Here is a 26,940-nt window from a genome sequence, read left to right on the forward strand (position 1 = left end):
AATGTTCTGTTTCACCCTCCTGAAAAGACCCTCTGCTGTGTCTGTGGTCCAACTGATTGGCTATACAATTACCATTTTAGTCATTTAGCAGACGCTCTTATCCAGAGCAACTTACAGTTAGTGCATACATTTTCATGCTGCCCCCCCCCCCGGGAAACAAACCCACAACCCTGGCGTTGCAAGCGCCATGCTCTACCAACTGAGCTACAGGGGACTCGTATACAACTCTCCTCGTGACACAGCTGTCTCACACTGTTAGTTGTGGTGCTTTTAACAGCGGGTGAATGTACGACCAAATAAAACAACTGATCAGAAAATCTGCTTTCATAGTTCAGTGATGACAAAGTCCTTCAATGTGAATGTAGATCTAACCAGTTCTATCCATCGGGGGTTGGGGTGAATTCCATTTTTAATTCCAGTCAATACATAAAAGTAAACCAAATTCCAATTCAACATCTTCCTCATTGAAGATAATTGGGAATTTCAGTGTTCTTCCTGAATTGACCCCCAACAGTGCTGGCAGCTTAGGTGCCAGTGTCTGTTTCATAGCGTCATGATTCAGTGTTGTGGAAAGACGATGGGGTACATCTTGCTGTAATGATCCACAAAGTGAACCTCCAGGCCCTCCGTGATGAACTCTGGCAGGTCAGAGAAGTCCTTCTTGTTCTCTGCCGGTAAGATCATGCAGGTCACACCTGCACGCTTCGCCTGGGGAAAGATGGAGAGAAGGGAGGAATGTTCAAAATGCACGAGGAGACTGCTACTAAAACTACTGAACAAAAATATAAAAACGCAACATGTAAAGTGTTGGTCCCATGTTTCCTGAGCTGAAATAAAAAGATCCCAGACATGTTCGATACGCACAAAAAGCTTCAAAATGTTGTGCACAAATGTGTTTATATTCCTGTTAGTGAGCGTTTCTCCTTTGCCAAGATAATCCATCCACTTGACAGGTGTGGCATATCAAGAAGCTGATTAAACAGGATTGTCATTAGACAGACAGAGACCTGGCTCCCCAGTGGGTGGGCCTATGCCCAGCCATGGCTGCAATTGACTGATTAAATGCAACATTTGCAATTGACATGAGGGGCGGCAGGTAGCTTAATGGTTAAGAGCGTTGTGCCAGTAACTAAATGACTAAAATGTAAATGACTGATTTCTTTATATGAACTGTAACTCAGTAAAATCGTTGAAATTGTTGCGTTTATATTTTTGTTCAGCATAATACAAGTTCAGATAAATCCCCATACACAACCATACTCCACAGTCATTTCCAGTTTCAGACTAACATTGTATCCTCATGATTTATTATAAACATGCTTTTAGAAGGAAAAGATTGAACCATAAATTAAACTTGAATGTCATATGCAAAACATATGGTTTGTATATCAGTCTTTCCAGTAGCCTGTGTGCTTTCTGCAGGAATTAGCAATACATGGCAAAGGTGTCTTCTGTATGTTATGAAGCCATTGTTGATCAAGTATCTCACCTCATAAGTTACGTTGTTATAGTATGTAAAGTAACAGCCTACTTGAAGTACATTTCATTCTCTTTTTCTATCCCACTAAGCTCCCAGGTAACTAAACAGTGTTATTAAGAGTGACGTGACTCACAGCAATGGTCTTCTCCTTGATGCCTCCCACAGGCAGGATCTTTCCGGTCAGGGACACCTCTCCCGTCATGGCCACGTTCTCCCGCACTGGCGTGTTGGTTGCCAGGGACAGCAGGGCCGTGACGATGGTGCAGCCGGCACTGGGCCCGTCCTTGGGGGTAGCACCCTGTAAACAACCACAGCAGCCATACAGGGAGAGAGGAGACGCTGTTTCGTGACGTTGTGATTATGTATAAAAATCTATACAGAACACTGTTCCTTTCGATTTGGCTTGTATACAGTGGATGTTGTGTACATTGAAGGTCCCTTTTCATAGAATACTGTAAATGGGTGATTGATGGATATGGCATAAAGATATCAGATAACAGAAGGGGTGTGCAGATACAGGTGTTTACAAGACAAACGTCAACACTGCTACAGTCTGTAAGGACAACACCCCTACCTCAGGGACGTGCAAATGGAGGTGGGAGCCAGAGAAAAAGTCGTTGTCCGGCTGCTGCTTCATGAGGAAGACCCTGGCGAAGGTACAGGCGATCTTAGCGCTCTCCTTCATCACATCTCCCAGCTGCCCTGTGATCTCCAGCGACCCATCCCTGGGGCCGTCCTTATCCTTACCGCCAGTGTCCCGCGGCCGTCTCAGGGACGTCTCGATGAACAGCGTAGTGCCACCTGGAGAGGAAAGATGGAGGGGACTTTAAAAACCCAGAGTCAATGTCCACGTGTCCGCAAAATCTAATTAGCATAATAAAGAAATATCCCCTATCAAAATCCATCTGTTTAAGCTAGAGTTATCTGCATGGGCTGCGTCTCGATCCATCGCAGCCGCCGACGTTACCCTTGCGTGTCTGCGGTTGCAGAGCTACAGCAGTGTTTATCAGACCAGGAGAAATTCCAAAAAGATGTCTTCTCACAAAACCATCTGTAGCGTTCGAACGGTTTGGCCTAAAATCGAATAATACCCCTCTCTGGAAAGACGAGACTCTCACGAACACGTTTTGATCTACGACCCCCCCACACGAGTCACGGGACTCGTCTGAAGTCGGTACCGCCCGATCTGCCACCTTCTGTCTGTAGCATCTGAACAGCTTGGGGCTACACACTAATATGACCTCTCTGTGGAACGGTGAGACTCACGCACACGTTTTGCTCTAGGACGCCAACAAGCCTCGTCTGAAGGAAGCCCCGTACCAGTTAAAAAACATGGATGGAAGTATATATGGAAGTAGTTTAGTGGAAAAAAGGGTTAAATACGGGTAAAAAACGTAATATAAAATAATCCTGATCTTTGATCGGCTCAGATATAGGACAGATACTTCAAAACGACCCCCCCCCACCCCCCAGGCTAAGACTCTAGGGGGTTAAGATCAGAGCGACGTTTGTGTTGTTCTCTATGCATAATGATGGTTGTAAAACACACCTCTCTTCTACGTCTCTGCCCACGTTCTTACCCATGGCTGTCCATGCCAGGCCCATGACAACACCAGGCGGTGTGACATCATACATTCTATCCACAGTGAAGATGGGCTTGCCGACGTAATCCTGCAGGTTGTCAGGGGTAACCTGGACCGCCGTCTCCTCCCCACTCACTATACGGAACGCCACTTTCCGGAACACCTGGACACATGATACGAGACATCAGCAACATCCTAAAGTATAATTATTTCCTTTCATTAGGGGAGAATCCTAATTTCAATTTAAATCGAATAAGTGAAAATGAGACTTCAAAGTTAGGATTAACCCCATAGTGCATTCGGAAAGTATTCAGACCCCCACATTTTGTTACGTTACAGCCTTATTCTAAAATGGATTAAATATTGTTTTTTTCCCCTCATCAATCTACACACAATACCCCATAATGACAAAGTGAAAACAGGTTTTTAGACATTTTTGCAAATGTATTAAAAATAAATTATTCATAAGTATTCAGACCCTTTACTCAGTACTTTGTTGAAGCACCTTTGGCTGCGATAGATATAGAATAGCCACTAATACATGCAGTCAGACGGTGAAGTTTGGCCTGACCTTCTCCACTTGTTTCTGTAGGTTCCTGACTCCACTCTCTCTACAGTACTGTCTGATGAGAAGGTTCAGAGCCTCTGGGGAGATGGTGGTGGTATCCTCAGTCAGCCCACACTGAGTACGCAACTGGGGTACCAGGTACTTCTGTTAGTTAGTGAGTGAGAGAGAGAGAGAGAGAGAGAGTTACTGCGAGATGGAGATGCCACCAATAGCTAGGTGTCCATCCATTTGTCTAAATATTCTAATATTCGCACAAAAAGATATGCGCATTTTACCAACAGAAATCCAAACTGGCTTGTCGTGATTAAAAAGTAACTTTTCATTTAACGTTTCCGTCCCATTTTCAGCTCTGTTGACGGTTTTGACACAAGTCTTGCGATAAACAGCAAATTTGCCCCTACTGGTCGTATTGGTTAAATTGGCAGCCAAGCACCAATCATCATGTCACCAGCATACAAATTCAGCCCCTCAATATCTATGATTCCACCAATCTTCTAACCCCTCAAGGTGGATGCCAGTGACAAACTCTACCCAAAAGAGCATTTTGAACACTCAAATATCTGGGCACAGCAGAGCTTCAGAGTAGGTGACTAGAGCAACTACCATACTCATGGGAAACAATATCCCGGACGAGCCCCTATTTTGTTATGTTCCCCAGCAAGAAAACCAAAAGGTCGCTCAAACAGAAGGGGGAACTAACAGAGAGCCACTGACAAAGAACCAAAACGGGGGGTTTTAAGAGGTGTTCTTAAAAATACACTCATGGGGGTGTTCACTGAAAGTTGACTAGCAACACAACTGGAACCTAAAAGACAACGCACACAAAATTTGCCCAAGAGGCAAACAAACGAAAAACCCACACTTAAAAGACAGGAAGTAAACCAACACTAAATCAGACAAAGGAATGTTTTTCTAGAACTCGAATAAGGAGCACCAATCTATTGGAGATGAGAGTCCAACTCATCCCCACCACACTGTGACATTCATCATAACTTGAATCATCTGTAGCTAATAAACTGTGCATGCTTTTCCAAGTCCTAGTGGGAGGACCACAGGACCACAGGACATAGCATCATTGCATGACTGCAGTTTACTTCTATCAAATATTGCACAAAAAAAAACATTAAATGTTAACCACCAAAATATGTTTGACAGGGGTGGATCATATTGTGGATAGATTAAATAGATCATGCGAGAAATGGCATTGGAAACTTTTTTTGGTTTGAAAGTTGACCGAGAATTTGCTGTTTCTATCAGGCCTGTCATGAGTTTTATATCTCACAGGTGCTTTACTTGCATAAAAATGTTTGGATGGAAACATGGTTAATGACTCAATGTTTGCCATAAGAAGGGGTGGTTGTTTTGTTAAAGCATGTTTGCGGACTGTCTTCTCAGCGCCGAGACAGCTGTCCGATTTAATCTAATGTGAAAACACATTACCTCAGCGATGGCTAGTTTCTCCTGGGCCACATATCCAGACACGTTGATCATCTCCATACGGTCTCTCAGGGGCTCTGGGATGGTGTCAGTCACATTGGCAGTGCAGATAAACAGAACCTGGAGAGAACACAAGGACACAAACCGTTCGATTCAAGAACATGACCTATTCATTTTATGTGCTGGGCCGTAACCCTGAAGCCCTCCAGGATCAGGATCAGATCCAACCTAACAGGTGTGTCCTTGGACAAGTCCATCCTAACAGGTGTGTCCACCTACCTTGGACAGGTCAACAGGCACATCCAGGTAGTGATCCAGGAAGTTGAAGTTCTGCTCCGGGTCCAGGAGCTCCAGCAGAGCTGAGGACGGGTCGCCTTGGTAACCACGACCTATCTTGTCAACCTGGAAGAATAAACACAGAACGGTCGATCACCTCCTTCACCAAGAATACAAAATGATACAAACAACGCAGAACTACATTTCTGTCAATCAAATAAAGCTAGAGCTGACTCCATAGAGTTTCTTTATTCACCTCATCAATAAGGACCAGTGGGTTTTCAGTCTTTGTCTTCTTGAGGCATTGAATGATTTTTCCAGGCATGGCTCCCACATATGTTCTCCTGAAAACACACAACACACAAGTACCGTAAATAATAGTTACTCTCAACTTTGGATTGTATAGTATTTTAATGCGGACAGAATTGTTTAATTGAGCAATTAACAGTAGCTAACAGTACATACCTGTGGCCTTTGATTTCAGCGACATCTGTCATACCACCAACACTGAAACGGAAATACTCTCGGTTGAGTGCTCTGGCGATGGAGCGGGCGATACTGGTCTTTCCTACACCAGGAGGGCCATAGAAACACAGGATCTTTCCCTGGGTTGAGCCTCTCAGCTGGCTCACTGCAATAAACTCCTGCAGGAAGAAAGAGAAGAAGATGGGTGAGGTCAAGAGGAAACTTTGAATTTTCTTAATTAAGGAAATATTTGGCAACAGATTATTAGATTTTTCACATCCACAAGTCCAACTGTCATCCACTGTCAGATTGTAACCATGGTGATCCCACAGTGCAATTCTCTCACCAGAATGCGTTTCTTGACGTCGTCCATCCCATAATGGTCTTCCTCCAGCACCTCTTTGGCCCGTTTGAGTTCCAGGTTCTCCTCACTATTAGTTCCCCAGGGCATCGAGGTCAGCCAGTCCAGATAGTTCCTGGTCACACTGCACACAGAACCAACAGTTCAATAGAAGAGCCATGTTCAATCGTTTTTTTGTTGTTTTTGAGTTTGTTTAAAATAGGACAGATACAACAACAAAAAAACGATGCTCTTTCTGAGTGATAGTTCAAAAGGTGAGGCAAACGCTGAGGTCACTCCCTGATTCCCAAATCAACCCCTAGCCCCTACCCCCATGGCACCTACATATAGATCTGTGAGGATTGGATAGGTTTAAGCATTATGGTGGTAGTTCCATTTTGCCCTCTGATAGGCCAGGTGGAATTGTCGCCATATTGCTTACAGTACACCTATCCAATCCTCTCAGATCGCCACATCCAGGGGGCAGGGATGGTCTAGGGGTTTATTTGGGGTTCAGGGACTGACTTGAACTCTGAGGAGTGATTGTCCAGCAGGCCGAGTTTGTTGAGCTCCTCGTTGATGACGTCCATGATGTGCTGGGGCACGGTGCGCTCCTTCAGCCTCTCCCTGAACTTCTCCTCTATGGCGTCCTTGTCCTCCTTCTCCAGGCCCAGCTCCTTCTTAATGATCTTCAGCTGCTCCTGCAGGAGGTACTTCCTGTGGGTCAACTTGATCTTCTCCTCCACCTGACACAGAGAATAATACAACGTCACAATCATTATATCATTTTCATATTTTTTAAATTCTGTGCAAGGAATGGCAAAGTCGTCATATTGGATTGGTGCCTGCCCGGACCATATTTCCCATTCATTTAGGTCACCATTTTACTGTAAAATGTGTCATTACATTTTGCAAAGAGCTTGAGGTGATGAAAAAAATGGTTTTGAAGAGGTACTGTACATCTCAAAATTGTCTAAAAGAGGAAGACGTCACTTACCTCCCTGCCGAGGCGCTGCTGCAACTTACTGAGCTCATATTCTTTCTTCAGCAGCGACAAAGCCTTGTACAGGCGTTTGGGAATCTGAGGAGAGCGTTAAAAAGTTATTGAAAAATGGTTGTCATTAAAGCACCGAGAATATTCTATTGAACATGTTGTGTGTACTCATGGGAAATCTCTTCTTCTTCTAGTTTGAACATCCCATGGAGAGAAAAGGTAAAGAAAAGATTGTAAAGAGCATGTTTGTTGGTAAGGATAATCCCTGTCCACTTACGTTGGTCTCTTCCAGGACGTCCTGTAGCTCGTGTGACTCGGCCCCTGTGAGAGCCGCTCCCATGTCACTCAGATAGATGGGGTTGTCCACTACTCTCTGTCCAGCCTGCATCATCTGAAGAACAGACTCTCTGCATGCATACAGACCGATACAATTACCAGGTTAGTCATTTGACAGACAGTCTCATGCATTCAAAAAAAGGAAGGAGGCTGAAACGTGTGGGCATTTGAAGTAAAACCTTTATTTATTTTTTTTAATATTTTTTTTTATGAGTGTCAGTGACATTCACAGTCGTTAAAATAAACAGAGTTCTGGCCTATTAATGCGTTCATTACTAGCGCCATCTAGACATTGGGAGACACATGACTTTCCTCGGTACTTTGAAGGACAATTCTTTATTTGTAAAGAACGATGTAATTACCTGTAAAGTGGATTAAGGGCGATGATGTCACGGATGGTCTTCACGATCTCCGCTGTCAGGGCCTTTATAAACAAAGCACATGCACTTCTGTTTTTCTTCAAATGAAACAAAACAAACCCCAACAGCTACACTGACACCCCGCTAGAACGCCTGGTTAAAGGGGCAATCTGCAGTTGCTACAACCATTTTTGGACTTATAAATTAATGATATATTAAAACACACACCCATTGATTCATGAAGAATCAAGAAAATGTATGCACTCACTAACTGTAAGTCGCTCTGGATAAGAGCGTCTGCTAAATGACTAAAATGTAAATGTAATATAACTTATAAATGCCTCATGTGCTTAGTTCAACTGTCACACCTCATCAGAAACCAAAATAGAAGCTTGTTGTACTCCAATGTTATAACATTATAAATGTAAACAAACACTTCATTCTTTGTGGTGTGGAAATATTGGACCAAAACCAGGGGAGATGTTACAGCGCATTCGGAAAGTATTCAGACAACTTGACTTTTTCCACATTTTGTTACGTTACAGCCTTATTCAAAAAAAAATTTTTCCCCCTCATCAATCTACACACAATACCCCATAATGACAAAGCAAAAACAGGTTTAGAAATTGTTGGCAATAAAACATTTTTTTTAAAAGGAAATATCAAATGTAAATAAGTATTCAGACCATTTCCTCAGTACTTTTTGAAGCACCTTTGGCAGCGATTACAGCCTCGAGTCTTCTTGGGTATGACGCTACAAGCTTGGCACACCTGTATTTGGGGAGTTTCTCCCATTCTTCTCTCCAAAAATGTTTGATCGGGTTCAAGTCTGGGCTCTGGTTGGGCCACTCAAGGACATGTCCCGAAGCCACTCCTGCGTTGTCTTGTCTGTGTGCTTAGGGTTGTTGTCCTGTTGGAAGGTGAACCTTCGCCCCAGTCTGAGGTCCTGAGTGCTCTGGAGCAGGTTTTCATCAAGGATCTCTCTGTATTTTGCACCATTCATCTTTCCCTCGATCCTGACCAGTCTCCCAGTCCCTGCCGCTGAAAAACATCCCCACAGCATGATGCTGCACACAACCATGCTTCACCTTAGGGATGGTGCCAGGTTTCCTCCAGACGTGACGCTTGGCATTCAGGCCAAAGAGTTCAATCTTGGTTTCATCAGACCAGAGAATCTTGTTTCTCATGGTCTGAGAGTCTTTAGGTGCCTTTTGGCAAACTCCAAGCGGGCTGTCATGTGTCTTTTACTGAGAAGTGGCTTCCGTCTGGTCACTCTACCAAAAAGGCCTGATTGGTGGAGTGCTGCAGAGATGGTTGTCCTTCTGGAAGGTTCTCCCATCTCCACAGAGGAACTCTGGAGCACTGTCAGAGTGACCATCGGGTTCTTGGTCACCTCCCTGACCAAGGCCCTTCTCCCCCGATTGCTCAGTTTGGCCGGGCAGCCAGCTCTAGGAAGAATCTTGGTGGTTCCAAACTTCTTCCATTTAAGAATGATGGAGGCCACTGTGTTCTTGGGGACCTTCAATGCAGCAGAAATGTTGTGGTACCCTTCCCCAGATCTGTGCCTCGACACAATCCTGTCTCGGAGCTCTACGGACAATTCCTTCGACCTCATGGCTTGGTTTTATTCTCTGACATGCACTGTCAACTGTGGGACCTTATATAGACAGGTGTGTGCCTTTCCAAATCATGTCCAAACAATTGAATTTACCACAGGTGGACTCCAATAATCAACTTGTAGAAACATCTCAAGGATGACCAATGGAAACAGGACGCGCCTAAGCTCAATTTCGAGTCTCATTGCAAAGGGTCTGAATACTTATGTAAATAAGGTATTTGTTTTCTTTAAATACGTTTTGGGGGGGGAAAATCTACAAACCTGTTTTTGCTTTGTCATTTTGGGGTATTGTGTGTAGATTGCTGAGAAAAAAAAAATATTTAATCAATTTTAGAATAAGGCTGTAACGTAACAAAATGTGGAAAAAGTCAAGGGGTCTGAATACTTTCCGAAGGCACTGTATTTTGCCTAATGCCTACCTTGACTTCCTCTGAGACCTCAAACTGTTGGTGCACCACATTGTCTACCTCCACCATAAGGATATCAGAGGAGGGCAGAGGGAGTGTCTCTACCACCAGCTCTGCCTCCTGCACCTTCTCCTCCATGGTTTCGACCAGGGTGGCTGGTTCTTTACGCTCTTTTCTCTTGGGCTTCCGGCGTGGGACATTGGGCTGGCTCCCTGGTTCAGTGGCAGAGACAGACTCAGACGCAGGCTCATCCGGCTCCACCTCCATCTGCTTGGTGATGCGGATTCTACCAGAGAGAAAGGAGTATTCTGTACAGTGCGTACGTTTCAAATGGGCAACGACACATACTGTACAGATGAAATATCAAAAAGGTAACATAACATGCGGAGTACGTTTTTTTATACCCCCTACCTTCTGTGGCCCATGACAATCATCCTCAGCTTGTCACCAAGGTCCTGCATCTCATGGATCTGTACAAAAGTTCCTGTGTTGTAGATGGCATCCAGACTCTCCACCACATCAGTCTCATTACTGAAGAGAGAGAGAGAGAGAGAGAGAGAGAGAGAGAGAGAGAGAGAGAGAGAGAGAGAGAGAGAGAGAGAGAGAGAGAGAGAGAGAGAGAGAGAGAGAGAGAGAGAGAGAGAGAGAGAGAGAGAGAGAGAGAGAGAGAGAGAGAGAGAGAGAGAGAGAGAGAGAGAGAGAGAGAGAGAGAGAGAGAGAGAGAGAGATAAAAGTGGTCAACAGAGAAAATCCTGTAGGATCTGTCTAAAGGGTGTTTATTAGAGCCAGGATGATACCAGTATAGTGATACTCCTTGGTATTGTGGCAAGGAAACAAAACACGAAGCGGATTTCACTTCTTTAGGAAAACAGCCCTAATGTTGGAAACAAACATCATTATGTTGTCATCCAGAGTCACATGTATTTATTTCCCAAGATATAGCACACAATATTTTACACACAGCAGGTTTTTTTTAAAGAACCAAAAGAGTTTGGTCTGCTTCATGTTTTAATTTTTGACATGGAAAAAAATATTGCGATAATGCTATCATCACAGTCCTAGCGTTTACAGTTGAAGAAATATTTCCCTTACGCATCATCTTTCTTCAGGAACACGCCAGCGTACGGTTGGGCCAGTCTGACTTTTCTCCTCAGAAGATCCATAAGCCCCTTGTTCTTCACCTACAAATGAAAACAAACCACCCACCATGTTTAATGATTAGCTTACTTGCACAACAACAAGATCTGTTGGAAAATGCAAATACTGCATCAACAAAAAAAGAAAACGATTCCCTGAAAAGGTAGAAGACCGAAAAAATCTGTACCAACGCTGATCACATACAGTACTAGTGTTGAATATGATGCAATTCCATGTAAGACTTACAGTGAGGGAAAAAAGTATTTGATCCCCTGCTGATTTTGTACGTTTGCCCACTGACAAAGAAATGATCAGTCTATAATTTTAATGGTAGGTTTATTTGAACAGTGAGAGACAGAATAACAACAAAAAAATCCAGAAAAACGCATGTCAAAAATGTTATACATTGATTTGCATTTTAATGAGGGAAATAAGTATTTGACCCCTCTCAATCAGAAAGATTTCTGGCTCCCAGGTATCTTTTATACAGGTAACGAGCTGAGATTAGGAGCACACTCTTAAAGGGAGTGCTCCTAATCTCAGTTTGTTACCAGTATAAAAGACACTTGTCCACAGAAGCAATCAATCAATCAGATTCCAAACTCTCCACCATGGCCAAGACCAAAGAGCTCTCCAAGGATGTCAGGGACAAGATTGTAGACCTACACAAGGCTGGAATGGGCTACAAGACCATCGCCAAGCAGCTTGGTGAGAAGGTGACAACAGTTGGTGCGATTATTCACAAAATGGAACAAACACAAAAGAACTGTCAATCTCCCTCGGCCTGGGGCTCCATGCAGGATCTCACTTCGTGGAGTTGCAATGATCATGAGAACGGTGAGGAATCAGCCCAGAACTACACGGGAGGATCTTGTCATTGATCTCAAGGCAGCTGGGACCATAGTCACCAAGAAAACAATTGGTAACACACTACGCCGTAAAGGACTGAAATCCTGCAGCGCCCGCAAGGTCCCCCTGCTCAAGAAAGCACATATACAGGCCCGCTGAAGTTTGCCAATGAACATCTGAATGATTCAGAGGAGAACTGGGTGAAAGTGTTGTGGTCAGATGAGACCAAAATCGAGGACTTTGGCATCAACTCAACTCGCCGTGTTTGGAGGAGGAGGAATGCTGCCTATGACCCCAAGAACACCATCCCCACCGTCAAACATGGAGGTGGAAACATTATGCTTTGGAGGTGTTTTTCTGCTAAGGGGACAGGACAACTTCACCGCATCAAAGGGACGATGGACGGGGCCATGTACCTTCAAATCTTGGGTGAGAACCTCCTTCCCTCAGCCAGGGCATTGAAAAGGAGTTGTGGATGAGTATTCCAGCATGACAATGACCCAAAACACACGGCCAAGGCAACAAAGGAGTGGCTCAAGAAGAAGCACATTAAGGTCCTGGAGTGGCATAGCCAGTCTCCAGACCTTAATCCCATATAAAATCTGTGGAGGGAGCTGAAGGTTCGAGTTGCCAAACGTCAGCCTCGAAACCTTAATGACTTGGAGAAGATCTGCAAAGAGGAGTGGGACAAAATCCCTCCTGAGATGTGTGCAAACCTGGTGGCCAACTACAAGAAACGTCTGACCTCTGATTGCCAACAAGGGTTTTGCCACCAAGTCCTAAGTCATGTTTTGCAGAGGGGTCAAATACTTATTTCCCTCATTAAAACGCAAATCAATTTATAAAATTTTTGACATGCGTTTTTCTGGATTTTGTTGTTGTTATTCTTTCTCTCACTGTTCAAATAAACCTACAATTAAAATTATAGACTGATAATTTCTTTGTCAGTGGGCAAACGTACAAAATCAGCAGGGGATCAAATACTTTTTTCCCCTCACTGTATATTGGAGGCACTAAGATGTAAGAACCACTATGCAGAAATCGCTCTGCCATTTCCTGGTTGCTAAAATTCTAAATAGTTCGCCTAATTTCAGTTTATGTGACAAAACAAGCAAGTATTGTGTATAGAATCATTGTACCATCTAAACCGCTGTGAAATATATTTTCCAAAACCAAAAATATAGTATTTTCAGCTGTATGAAGGTAGTGTACAAAAGTAAAGCAAAAAACGAAACTTTTAAAACGGGAAGCATAGAAATAGCGCATATAGAACAGACCTACATCTTTAAATTGCTTTCAATGAGAATGACAGATTTAACCCTAATTGCTCCTGTAAGTCTCTGCTAAATGACTCAAATGTAAAATGATTTATAACTCCCATTTCTATGTGTCAGGTCGCCCAAAAAGTTACATTTTTTATATTTAAGTTGACACTGGTAGAGACACCTGTCATTCAAAATATGTGAATTTTCTAATTCTGAGTATTGCATCATCCAGATGTGTCCTTGGGAGACCTCTGTGTCTAATGACAGACGGCGCTGCTTACCTCGATAATCTTGATGAACCTTGGGAAAACCGGGTTCCTACTGACGGCGATTAGTGGCACGTTGGGGAACACTTCAGGCACCAGCATGGGGGTGAGAGCTGTCATCTGTGGGGAGATGTACGGTGTCCCTCCATCTCCCCCCGACTCGTCTCCCCCAGACCCGCTGCTCTCCGACCCGTCTTCCCCCGAGAAGCCAGCGCCGCTGCCTCGGTTGCCAAACAATCTTATCTGGTTGTAGCTGGCCGAAGCCCCGCAGCCGAGTCCCAGAATCTCTCTTTCCCCGGAAAAAACCCCGGTGACCATTGTCCATCGGTTGAGCTTCGCTAGCCTCCCGGCTCTTGTCATTGATGTAACAACGTTACCAAAGCGTGCGTTGCATAATGTTTTCCGAAGCGTACCGGTCGTAGAATAAGACCTTTTGGCCACCAGTCCAGTCCAGTTAGATGACTCGCTAAGGAGAGATCGCACGGTCCCCGTTGTAAGCATATTGGGGTAATTTCTCGACAAGATTACGCCGTTTTTAGAAGTCTGCTTGCAAGCACCCAGCATTCTCATGTAAGTGGCCATGTTGAATCTCGAGCTTTCTACCGTCGTCACAAGTTACCACAGCCACAAAGTCATAAACCCCGCCCATTTCTAAAATGTATCTTCTTAAAATGTGATTTTAAACCTTAACCACACTGCTATCCTTATGCCTAACCCTAACCTTAAATTAAGTTTTTACGATATAGGCAATTTTGTGGCTGTGCTATCTATTGGAAACAGCTTTCTACACCACATTTCTTTCTTCCACAGTTGGAAATCTCCACCCCCTTTTACACAAGCGCCCTGACATGAGCGTCAACCATGAACCCACCCAGTTCTTCTTCTTCTTCTTCTTCTTCTTCTTCTTCTTCTGTGGATTTTATATGGCGGTTGGCAACCAACTTTAAGGTGCATTACTGCCACTAACTGGACAGGAGTGTGGACGAGAGACCATGAAGGTCTGAATCCTCCCCAATAATCTCGTCTCCCTAAGGAAACGAAATACATAATTAAATACTACATCCCTTGAAGATTTCCCCAGCAGTATTCCTTTGCCATGTTTAAGAGCCTGCCTGGCAATAATATCCACTTCCTCATTCCCCTCTACTCCCACGTGAGCTGGTACCCAGAGGAACATCACAAATACCCCCATCTGTTTCACCCTGTACAAGCACAGCAAAACCTCATACAATACATCCTGTCTGCTCTGAGACACACATTAATTTAAGCTCATCAGTGCTGCACAGGAGTCAGAGCAGATGACCACCCTGTCTGGCCACACCTCCTCCACCCACTCTGCAGCCAATAGTACGGTCAGCAACTCCCGTTGTGTAAACAGATAAATGATCCGTTGCTCTCTTCGTCACTTCCACCTTAAACTCAGGAACACTAAGCTCCTGTCCTCCCTGTTTTAGGGTCCTTAGATCCATCTGTGAATATATTCAAGAATGCATAGTATTGTGTTCTTAAAATGTTCACTTACAACTGAATGTACTCCTTCCTCAACATCTCTTACCCTCTCAAGCAATCTAAGATATATCACTGGCTGAGGAAGAAACCAAGATGGGATAGCAGAAAGAACCACAGAGAGGCTAAACTCCCTCCCAAACAGCCCCATCTCTCTCGCCATGCAATTGCCTATCCACCCAAAGCTTGTATTAAGATTTTGTTCATGTTCCCAGCACTCTAGCAGCTACCTCATAGCTTTCTGACATAGAGCTCCCCACCCTCATGACACTTCCCTGGGGGGTACCATTATCCACCTCATAGCTTTCTGACACAGAGTTCCCCACCCTCATGACACTTCCCTGGGGGGTACCATTATCCACCTCATAGCTTTCTGACACAGAGTTCCCCACCCTCATGACACTTCCCTGGGGGGTACCATTATCCACCTCATAGCTTTCTGACACAGAGCTCACCACCCTCATGACACTTCCCCGGGGGGTACCATTATCTACCTCATAGCTTTCTGACATTGATCGCCCCAAAATAAAATAGTTTATCCAGTTAAAAACCCTTCCTCCAACCCCCATGTTCTCTACATCAAAGAAAACGGCTACCACCATATTTGCCTGGGCCTTATGCCTGCCTCTAGGCCCAGTACAGGATCCATTGTTCCCCTGCCTTTCCTGAACCCACTTTGATCTGGTGACATGAGTCATCTACTCTCCAGAAAGTAAGTCAGTCTTTCCTGAACCCACTTTGATCTGGTGACATCAGTCCTCTACTCTCCAGATAGTAAGTCAGCCTTTCCATACGTTTACATACGTGAGATGCCAACGCTATCGGCCTATAGGTTGAAGGACTTTCCCAGGTTTCCTTATTGGCACCACTACCGTCTGCTTCCAACTTCCAGGCAGGTTCCCTTCCTGCCACACCTTATTGTAAAGGCCCAATACGTTCCCCCATTGCAGTGTCACTGAGATTAGCCGTCATGATGTAGCACATCTCATCCTTCCCAGGATATGTTACCCCAGCTTTGGCTAACGCTCTCTTCACCTCAGCCAATGTAAAAGGGCCATTCAATGTATCACCCACCATCTCTCTCTGATCCAGGACCCCCGGATGTTCTCCTCTGACCCTCTCTCTCCCACGCTGCCCCTCTTCTGTCAGATTATTCCGACACTTCACTGCTTCTCTACACTCTTCAGTCCACCAGGGAACAGCGTTACTCTTTCTCCCCCCTGTCCCCATAGGAATCACCTGCCTTGCTCCTTCTCCCCCCTGTCCCCATAGGAATCACCTGCCTTGCTCCAAAACCTCCCAACTACATCTGCCTGCCATTGAACTTGAGATCCAAGTAAAATCCAGAGCAGATTCATTTCCAGTTACTGGATCAAGCCTGGTTCCCCGGCCGTCATTAAGGCCCACAAGCCCTTTCTCATCCAGTAGTTCCCCCAACACTTGTCTGTTTACATCAGTCCGTAACCCTCCCCAGAGCGTACTATGAGCATTAAAATCCCCACACCACATTACCCGTCTCCTATCTTGACCTTCTATATCCCCAAGGGCCAGCAACTCCAGTCTCTTACACGGGTTGTAAAAGTTCACTATTACCATATTCCCCACCTCCCTCCCAACCACACCTCTACATACTCCTGTTCAACTCCCTCTCCCACACACCTGTATGGGATCCCCCGCTTTATAAAGGTATCACACCCTCCCCCTGCCACCCTATTTCTATGGACTGCAACATAACCTTGTAATACAAAATCTAGAGTAGGTTTTAGCCATGTCTCCTGGAGACATATCACATCAGGTTTGGCTGGTAACTCCGCAATAAACTGTTTGAACTCTTGCCCATTAGCCATAACATCTCTGGCATTCCATTGAAGGATTAACACCATAATGCAAATGAACCAATACATGATTCCTGGCTAGACTGATCAACACCATTATCCCAGAAACCCTAGACCCACTCAATTTGCATACCGCCCCAACAGATCCACAGATGATGCAATCTCTATTGCGCTCCACACTGCCCTTTCACACCTGGACAAAAGGAACACCTATGTGAGAAGGGTATTCATTGACTACAGCTCAGCGTTCAACACCATAGTGCCCTCAAAGTTCATCACTAAGCTAAGGACCCTGGGACTAAACACCTCCCTCTGCAACTGGATCCTGGACAACCACATGTTTACATACAACAACCTCTCTCTACTCGAAAGCCCCTCCTAGCCCGTTTAAAGGACCCAGTCCGTTCCTCGAGCAACTGGACGGGTTGAAACCAAAACAAGGTAAAAAATAAAATCCATACGTGATAGGGAAACTAACTTAATTACATTGACAAAACAAAACAAAACTCCCACTTCTTCCTTCTTTTAGTTCTCCATATCTCGCTTCTCAGGCTCTAGGACCTCAGAAGGTGATACGGCTTTTGCTATTATTCCATGTACTCCTTCACCGAGAAATCTTTCAGCCCCAGGAACCGCTCCGCCGCATCCACAATGATTTCTATCTTCCTGGACCTTCTCTCCACTTTGGCAGTGCCATTAATCACCATAGCTATAAAGGCCACAAAGTCCACCTTCTTAACCTTTAAAATGTCAGAATCCTGCTGGTGAAAGGCAACCCCTGCAGCATGCAGTGAAGGCCTATCCACCACCATGGACTCTTCAAGTGCAACATTCAAACCCTCAACCCTTTTAACAGCTGCTGCATACGACATGCTCTGGACAGCCCTGACTTTGGCCACCTCATTCTCTTTCACCGTTGTGGGGCATTCAAAAGACGTGGCTTCAAGGTTCTCACCACAATTACAACATGTCACATTTTCATCACTTTTATAACACATGATATGACCTTTTCCACAACTTGGACATCTCGGCTTCTCCCTTCTGCAAACACTTGAAACATGACCAAAACCTTTATAATGATCACACTGCATTGGTCTTGGGATAAATGCTCTGACTCTGTGGTTAATATACCCCAACTGCACTTGAGTAGGGAGAGACATCTCTTCAACATCGACTTCCCACAAGACTCCAGATATAACTCCCTTGAGGGGTTCCCTGTTCCTAAGAGACACACACGACACTTCAAACTTGTGAGACGCAACACACGTTTCTTCTGATCCGAGAAGCACAAAAAATCTAAACAAGCCCGCCTCTCGTGATCCTCACAGCCATCACTCTACCCAGCACTCTCTCCACCAGTTTGGATAGCTCAAATGGATTCCTCAAGATTGGTAATTCCATCAGCTGCTATTCATTAACAAACCGTCCTCCTACTAGATAGGAAGTTACATTCTCATCACTGTACTCTACTTGGCTCCGTTTTCCATTCTTTTGGATAATATTCAAATTCTTCTTGATTCTACCGCCATTAGATTCAGAATCCACTTCATCATCCTCTTCCGCCATCTTTTTCCTCAAGAAGCCCCAATTCGCCTCCTGCCATGCCAACTCACCCAGTTATATTTTTGCTGTACCGTCACTACATTCTACATTTTAGTCATTTAGCAGACGCTCTTATCCAGAGCGACTTACATTTAGTGAGTGCATACATTTTTATACTGGCCCCCCGGTGGGAAACGAACCCACAACCCTGGTGTTGCACGCGCCATGCTCTACCAACTGAGCTACAGGGGCCATGCTGCTTCTTCTTCTTCTTCTTCGATGAGGTTTAACGGCGGTTGGCATCCAATAAATGTTGCATTACTGCCACCTACTAGACTGGAGTACAACTCCCTTGTACTTTGTTTGGGCGAGTCGGATGACTCCGGTGGAAGTCCCTCAACATGGAGGGATCTAGGATGTCCCTCCTGGGGACCCAGCACCGTTCCTCCGGACCGTACCCCTCCCACTCCACGAGATACTGCAGGCCCCCCGTCCGACGCCTCGAATCCAAGATGGAACGGACTGAGTACGCCGGAGCCCCCTCGATGTCCAACGGGGGCGGAGGAGCCTCTCGTACCTCACTCTCCTGGAGTGGACCAGCCACCACCGGCCTGAGGAGAGACACATGGAACGAGGGGTTAATGCGGTAATTAATGGGCAGTTGTAACCTATAGCATACCTCGTTCAGTCTCCTCAGGACTTTAAATGGCCCCACAAACCGCCGACCCAGCTTCCGGCAGGGCAGGCGAAGGGGCAGGTTTCGGGTCGAGAGCCAGACCCGATCTCCCGGTGCATACACTGGAGCCTCACTGTGGTGGCGACCGGCGCTCGCCTTTTGCCGCCTGATAGCCTGCTGCAGATGGACATGCGCAGCGTTCCAAGTTTCTTCCAAGCGCCGAAACCACTCGTCCACCGCAGGGGCTTCGGTCTGGCTCTGATGCCAAGGTGCCAGGACCGGCTGATAACCTAGCACACACTGGAAAGGCGTAAGGTTAGTGGACGAATGGCGGAGTGAGTTTTGGGCTATCTCTGCCCAGGGAATATATCCCGACCACTCCTCTTGCCGGTCCTGGCAATACGACCTCAGAAACCTACCCACATCCTGGTTCACTCTCTCCACCTGCCCATTACTCTCGGGGTGAAAACCTGAGGTAAGGCTAATCGAGACCCCCAGACGTTCCATAAACGCCCTCCAGACTCTAGAGGTGAACTGGGGACCCTATATCCTCAGGCACCCCATAGTGCCGGAAGACGTGTGTAAACAGGGCCTCAGCAGTTTGTAGGGCAGTAGGGAGACCTGGCAGGGGAATGAGACGGCAGGCTTTCGAAAAACGATCCACAACGACCAAGATCGTAGTGTTCCCCTGGGAGGGGGGAAGGTCCGTGACAAAATCCACCGATAGGTGAGACCACAGCCGTTGTGGAACGGGTAGGGGTTGTAACTTCCCCCTGGGCAGGTGTCTAGGCGCCGAGCAGGAGGAAACATAAACCCTCACGTCCTTCGCTAAAGTAGGCCACCAGTACTTCCCACTAAGGCAGTGCACTGTCTGACCAATACCCGGATGACCAGAGGAGGGTGACGTGTGAGCCCAGTATATCAAACGATCGCGAACCTCGAGCGGCACGTACTTCCGACCCTCTGGACACTGTGGAGGAGTAGGATCGGAACGTAACGCCCGCTCAATTTCCGCATCAACCTCCCACACCACCGGTGCCACCAGACAAGACTCCGGGAGTATGGGAGTGGGCTCAATGGACCTCTCCTCTGTGTCATATAGTTGGGACAGGGCGTCTGCCTTAGCGTTTTGGGACCCTGGTCTATAGGTGAGCTTAAATACAAAGCGGGAGAAAAACATACCCCACCTTGCCTGGCGAGGGTTCAGCCTCCTCGCTGCCCGAATGTACTCCAGGTTACGATGGTCAGTCAGAATGAGAAAAGGGTGTTTAGCCCCCTCAAGCCAATGTCTCCACACCTTCAGGGCTTGAACCACAGCTAGCAGCTCCCTGTCCCCCACGTCATAATTGCGCTCCGCCGGACTGAGCTTCTTAGAATAGAAAGCACACGGGCGGAGTTTAGGTGGCGTACCCGAGCGCTGAGACAGCACAGCGCCGATCCCAGCCTCGGAAGCGTCCAACTCCACCTGGAATGCCAAAGAGGGATCCGGATGCGCCAGCACCGGAGCCGAGGTAAACAGGTCCTTCAGACGTTTAAACGCACTGTCCGCCTCAGCCGACCACTGCAGGCGCACCGGACCCCCCTTTAGCAGAGAGGTAATGGGAGCTGCTACCTGTCCAAAGCCCCGGATAAACCTCCGGTAGTAATTGGCAAAACCCAAGAAGCGCTGCACATCCTTTACCGTGGTGGGAGTCTGCCAATTACGCACGGCTGAAACGCGGTCAATCTCCATCTCTACCCCTGACGCGGACAACCGATGTCCCAGGAAGGAGATGAACTCCTGGAAGAACAGACATTTCTCCGCCTTCGCATACAGGTCATGCTCCAACAGTCTACCAAGCACTCGACGCACCAGGGACACATGCTCGGCTCATGTAGCGGAGTATATTAGAATGTCATCAATATATACCACTACACCCTGTCAATGCAAGTCCCGGAAAATCTCGTCCACAAATGATTGGAAGACTGAAGGAGCATTCATTAAACCGTATGGCATGACGAGGTACTCATAGTGACCCGAGGTGGTACTGAATGCTGTCTTCCACTCATCTCCCTCCCTAATGCGCACCAGGTTGTACGCGCTCCTGAGATCCAATTTTGTGAAGAATCGCGCCCTGTGTAATGACTCCGTCATACTAGCAATCAGAGGGAGAGGATAGCTGTATTTGATTGTGATCTGATTGATACCACGGCAATCAATACACGGGCGTAAACCCCCATCCTTCTTCTTCACAAAAAAGAAACTCGAGGACGCAGGGGAAGTGGACGGCCGTATGTAACCCTGTCTCAGAGATTCGGTGACGTAGGTCTCCATAGCTGCCGTCTCCTCCTGAGACAGAGGATACACGTGACTACGTGGAAGCGCAGCGCCTACTTGGAGGTCTATCGCACAATCCCCCTGTCGATGAGGTGGTAATTGAGTCGCCATTCTTTTTACTGAAGGCGAGTGCCAAATCGGCATACTCAGGTGGAATGTGCAAGGTGGGAACTTGGTTCGGGCTTTCCACCGTCGTTGCCCCTACGGAAACGCCTACACACCGCCCAGTACACTGATCAGACCATCCCTTGAGAGCTCTCTGTTGCCATGAAATGTTGGGGTCATGAGATGTTAACCAGGGAAGCCCCAACACCACGGGAAACGCAGGAGAATCAATCAAATACAAACGTAATATCTCCTCATGGCCCTCCTGCGTTTTCATCCGGAGAGGCGCTGTGACCTCCCTAATCAATCCTGACCCCAAAGGGCGGCTATCTAGGGCATGGATAGGAAAGGGCACATCAACAGGTACAATAGGAATCCCTAACTTATAGGTGAACTGGCGATCGATAAAATTCCCAGCTGCGCCTGAATCTACTAACGCCTTATGCTGGGAGTGAGGAGAAACCTCGGGAAACACCACTTTAATACACATATGAGCAACAGAGAGCTCTGGGTGAGTTGGGTGCCTACTCACCTGGAATGACTCATCAGTGCGTCGCCCACTGCCTCAATTCCTAGGAGACCCTCCCCAGCACCGACCAGCAGTGTGTCCTCTGCGGCCACAGTTGGTGCAGGGGACGGGCTCCCTCCTGGTCTCCCTAGCACCAGCACCCCCGAGCTCCATAGGGGTCGGCTCGGAAGTGCTGGGGGATGGAATGGATGGCCCCGAATCCGGACGTCCGTGGGTAGCCAACAGGGTATCCAGGCGAATAGACATGTCCACCAGTTGATCAAAGCTGAGGTTGGTGTCCCTGCAGGCCAATTCCCAACGCACGTCCTCCCTCAGGCTACATCTGTAGTGGTCGATGATGGCCCTCTCATTCCATCCCGCGCTGGCAGCCAGTGTCCGGAAGTCCAGCGCGAACTCCTGCGCGCTCCTCCTCCCCTGTCTAAGGTGGAATAGACGATCACCCGCCGCTTTACCCTCTGGTGGATGATCGAATACTGCCCGGAAGCGGCGGGTGAACTCCACATAGTTGACAATAGCGGCGTCTATTCCACCCCACTCGGCGTTGGCCCACTCCAGCGCCTTGCCGGACAGACAGGAGATGAGGGCGGACACGCTCTCGTATCCCGAGGGCGCCGGGTGAATGGTTGCTAGGTAGAGTTCAACCTGGAGTAGGAAACCCTGGCACCCGGCCGCTGTGCCATCATAAGCCCTCGGGAGCGAGAGCCGAACCCCACTGGACCCCGGAGGTGAAGCGATGGGCATCGCCGATGGTGGTGGTATCGTTGGAGGGGGTATAGGTAGACCCCCTCTTTCCCATCGCTCAATGGTGTTCACCACCTGTTCCATGGCGGTGCCGAGAGCCTGGATCATGGCCGCTTAGAGTTCGACACGTGCCTCCATAGATCCAGCTGGCACCGCCGCTCCTGCTGACTCCATGAGTGGTGTGTGATTCTGTCAAAGTGCGACGTGAATGCGGTAGGCGAATTCAAACGCAAGACACCGAGCTACTGGAAACGTACTTTACTAACAAAGTAACCAGAGTACAAAACAACCTCCAAACAGGGAGGAGAATACCCGCACAATAGCAACTGCCGAAAATGACGAGAACAATCACACGCAACACACAATGAACGACAGAAGGTTATATAGGGAATACAATACCACATAATAGGAAACAGGTGTACACAATCAAGACAAAACAAGTCAAACACAGAAACATAGATCGTGGCAGCTAGTACTCCGGGGACGACAAACGCCGAAGCCTGCCCGAGCAAGGAGGAGGAGCAGCCTCGGCTGATTCCGTGACACCATCTCCCTTTTCCCCGCCATTTTTAACCGACTAAAGCTCACCCTCTTCCTCCCTCTCTCTCTCTTAGACCTCCTCTGCCTCTCTTTTTTCCCTCCATTCCTCCTCCGTATTCCAAGTATAAGTCTCCTTATGATAATACTGCACTTCTCATGACATACATCTTGTTCTTGCTTTCTCAAAGGATGCTTTTTAACAGGCTGTCACAATCTCCGTACAATCAGCGCGAACCCGTCGGGATGTAGCGCTCAACAGTGCATTCCACTAATAAAGCAGCTGCTTCGTCTTGATGTTCTTCTTTATCAATAGCTACCGTGTCACGCCCTGACTTATGGGACTCTTGTATGTTCAGTCAGGGTGTGGAGATCTATGTTATTAGTTCTATGTTTACATTCTAGGTATTGTGTTTCTATGTTTGGCCGGGTGTGATTCCCAATCAGAGGCAGCTGTCGCTCGTTGTCTCTGATTGGGGATCATACTTAAGTAGCCTGTTTGTAATCATTAGTTGTGGGATCTTGTTCCGTGTATAGGCTTGTATTGTGTTTAGCCTGAGGACTTCACGTTACGTTTATTTATTGGTTTATTGGTGTGTTTATTTTGGTAAATAAACATGTATGCATTTCACGCTGCGCCTTGGTCTGACCCGTCCTTCAACGTCCGTGACAGAAGATCCCACCAAACACGGACCAAGCAGCGTGCCCAGGAGCAATCACTCTGGACACAGGTGGGGAAGATTTGGTCTTGGGAGGAGATATTTGCGGGGAAAGGACCATGGGCGAAGGTAGATGCCCAGGCAGGAGAGGAGAAACGGCAACCAAAAAGGACTCGGTCAGGAAGAAAGCCTGAGGAGCAGCCCCAATACATTTTTTAGGGGGGGCTAAAGGGGTGGTCGGGGAGCGAGAGAGAAGAGCCCCGACCACTGCACCCGGTGGGTTTCCAGGTTGAGTCCCTACGACCATGGGAACAAGAGTGGGAACAGTTTTATACTGAGGAGTCGGAGGATGACGACGATGATGAGTTTCTGTTCCCTAACTCGTGGGGGGTCCCGGAGGAGTCCTCAATGGAGGAGGATTGCTGAGAGAGAGAGAGAAGGATCGGATCTGCAGGGTAAGAGAGGAGGCCACCACATTACGGTGGCTGTTAGCGAGAATAGAGCGGGAGAGCTCCATTCAAGAGGAGGCGCTGCAGGAGGCTCGTAGGGAGAAGGAGGAAGTAGATGCACGGAGAGAGGAGCTGGTCAGGCAACATAAGGAGCGTGGGTTAATTGAGGAACCCATGTATGCGGAGATACGCACTGTATCGCCAGTGCGCATGCACAGCCCATGCGTTCTGTGCCAGCGCCCTGCACGTGTCGTGCGAAAATGGGCATCCAGCCAGGACGGGTTGTGCCAGCTGTACACTCCAGACCTCCAGTACGCCTCCAAGGTCCAGTATATCCTGCTCCGGTTCTACGCACTGTGTCAACAGTGCACCTCACCAGTCCTGTACGGCCCGTACCTGCTCCTCGCACCAAACCAGTGGTGCGTGTCGTCAGTCCGGCCCGGCCCGTACCTGCTCCCCGCACCAAGCCAGTGGCGCGTGTTCCCAGTTCAGAATGGCCCGTCCCTGCTCCTCGCACCAAACCAGTGGTGCGTGTCTCCAGTCCGGCACGGCCTGTGCCTGCTCCCCGCACCAAGCCAGTGGTGCGTGTTCCCAGTCCAGTATGGCCCGTCCCTGCTCCCCGCACCAAGCCAGTGGTGTGTGTCCCCAGTCCGGCCCGGCCCGTTCCTGCTCCTCGCACCAGACCAGTGGTGCGTGTTCCCAGTCCGGTACGGCCCGTGCCTGCTCCCCGCACCAAGCCAGTGGTGCGTGTCGCCAGTCCGGCCCGGCCAGTTCCTGCTCCTCGCACCAAGCCAGTGATGCGTGTTCCTAGTCCGGTCCAGCCCGTGCCTGCTCCTCGCACCAGACCAGTGGTGCGTGGGTCCAGTCCGGCATGGCTCGTGCCCGTTCCACCGGTGCCTTCAAATAGCCACCCTTTCCCTTGATGACAACTTTGCACACTCTTGGCATTCTCTCAACCAGTTTCACCTGGAATGTTTTTCCAACAGTCTTGAAGGAGTTCCCACATATGCTTAGCACTTGTTGGCTGCTTTTACTTCACTCTGCTGTCCGACTCATCCCAAACCATCTCAATTGGGTTGAGGTTTGGGGATTATGGAGGCCAGGTCATCTGATGCAGCCCTCCATCACTCTCCTTCTTGGTAAAATAGCCCTTACATAGCCTGGAGGCGTGTTGGATCATTGTCCTGTTGAAAAACAAATGATAGTCCCACTAAGCCCAAACCAGATGGGATGGCGTATCGCTGCAGAATTCTGTGGTAGCCATGCTGGTTAAATCTGCCTTGAATTCTAAATAAAGTGTCACCAGCAAAGCACCCCCACACCATAACACCTCCTCCTCCATGCTTTACGGTGGGAACGACACATGCGGAGATCATCCGTTCACACACACCGCGTCTCACAAAGACACGGCGGTTGGAATCTAAAATCAAAAATTTGGACTCGAGACCAAAGGACACATTTCCACCGGTCTAATGTCCGTTGCTTGTGTTTCTTGGCCCAAGCAGGTCTCTTCTTCTTATTGATGTCCTTTAGTAGTGGTAAAGGCTTCTGAAGTTTGCAATTTCCACTTTGACATTTCAGCCTTGATTTTCCTTTACGAAAAATGTATAAACCCCTACAAAAATGTCCATAAATTTTAATCCACATAATTAACATTTCCTGTTGCTGCAGGATTCTTTTTCTGCTGTAGAAAACTGGCTCAAATTAAGATCTTACATCTGTAATGCACTACTTTTGTCCAGGGCCTATAGTGTAGTCAAAAGTAGTGCCCTATATGAGGGATAGAGGGCCATTTTCTCTACATCTCTCTCCCTCTTCCTTTCTCCCTCAGCATCACTCTCTCTGTGTTCTCTCTCCCTCAGCCTCACTCTCTCTCTCTCTCTCTGTTCTCTCTCCCTCAGCCTCACTCTCTCTCTCTCTCTCTGTTCTCTCTCCCTCAGCATCACTCTCTCTGTGTTCTCTCTCCCTCAGCCTCACTCTCTCTCTCTCTCTCTGTTCTCTCTCCCTCAGCCTCACTCTCTCTCTGTTCTCTCTGTTCTCTCTCCCTCAGCCTCACTCTCTCTCTCTCTCGCTCTCTGTTCTCTCTCCCTCAGCATCACTCTCTCTCTGTTCTCTCTCCCTCAGCCTCACTCTCTCTCTGTTCTCTCTCCCTCAGCCTCACTCTCTCTCTGTTCTCTCTCCCTCAGCCTCACTCTCTCTCTGTTCTCTCTCCCTCAGCATCACTCTCTCTCTGTTCTCTCTCCCTCAGCCTCACTCTCTCTCTCTCTGGCAGCCAGCCGGGGCTGCAGCCGGGAATACACTAAGGGCTCTAATCAATCAGATCCGTTTTAGCCGACATCTGCATAGCGGTTGTTTTGGCGGTGTCATATTAGAGCTGTCAAATCCACAAGTGGCTCCTGGCATTATACCTAAAGTGGTCATTGCCATTGGCAGCACGAAGTCGCATTAAGAGAAATCCCATGCAGCCTTGTTTACAAGTTCGAACACTGGAATGTGAGATGTAATCTACTCCTCCATTAGACTGATAGAAATCCTCATTTCGTTTTAATGATTTTCAATTTGAGCGTAATTATTCCTTTATAGCCTACACTTTCTAGTTCTGAACACCGCCAAAACATCAGCTATGCGGGTGTTGGCAATCGCCGGTTATCGCTTGATCCAATT

At 47.4% G+C, this 26,940-nt stretch overlaps 1 protein-coding gene across 1 annotated transcript; it reads right to left on the reverse strand.

The window, feature by feature from the left end:
* Window positions 1-139: 139 nt before the first annotated feature.
* On the reverse strand, window positions 140-14,246 carry lonp1 (lon peptidase 1, mitochondrial). The gene is made up of 18 exons (XM_041840606.2): window positions 13,396-14,246; window positions 10,956-11,044; window positions 10,275-10,394; window positions 9,876-10,149; window positions 7,842-7,903; window positions 7,421-7,550; window positions 7,147-7,230; window positions 6,675-6,895; window positions 6,156-6,294; window positions 5,810-5,988; window positions 5,601-5,688; window positions 5,348-5,470; window positions 5,072-5,188; window positions 3,635-3,775; window positions 3,061-3,226; window positions 2,055-2,281; window positions 1,614-1,778; window positions 140-708 (listed from the first exon to the last, which is right to left on the reverse strand). The coding sequence occupies exons 1-18, from the start codon at window positions 13,960-13,962 to the stop codon at window positions 559-561; spliced, it is 3,042 nt and encodes a 1,013-aa protein (XP_041696540.2). The 5' UTR covers window positions 13,963-14,246; the 3' UTR covers window positions 140-558.
* Between the last annotated feature and the right edge of the window lie 12,694 nt (window positions 14,247-26,940).

Source organism: Coregonus clupeaformis, chromosome 20 (assembly GCF_020615455.1).
Source record: "Coregonus clupeaformis isolate EN_2021a chromosome 20, ASM2061545v1, whole genome shotgun sequence".
In the NCBI taxonomy this organism is placed as follows: Eukaryota; Metazoa; Chordata; class Actinopteri; order Salmoniformes; family Salmonidae; genus Coregonus; species Coregonus clupeaformis.

Bases quoted from the DNA above. Each gene is read 5' to 3' on its own strand.
- lonp1 (XM_041840606.2), bottom strand. From the start codon at position 13,962: ATGGCCACTTACATGAGAATGCTGGGTGCTTGCAAGCAGACTTCTAAA. The intron at 7,231-7,420 runs GTAAGTGGACAG...CGCTCTCCTCAG, and splicing joins ACGTCCTGGAAGAGACCAAC to ATTCCCAAACGCCTGTACAA. The intron at 1,779-2,054 runs GTAGGGGTGTTG...GGTTGTTTACAG, and splicing joins TCCATTTGCACGTCCCTGAG to GGTGCTACCCCCAAGGACGG.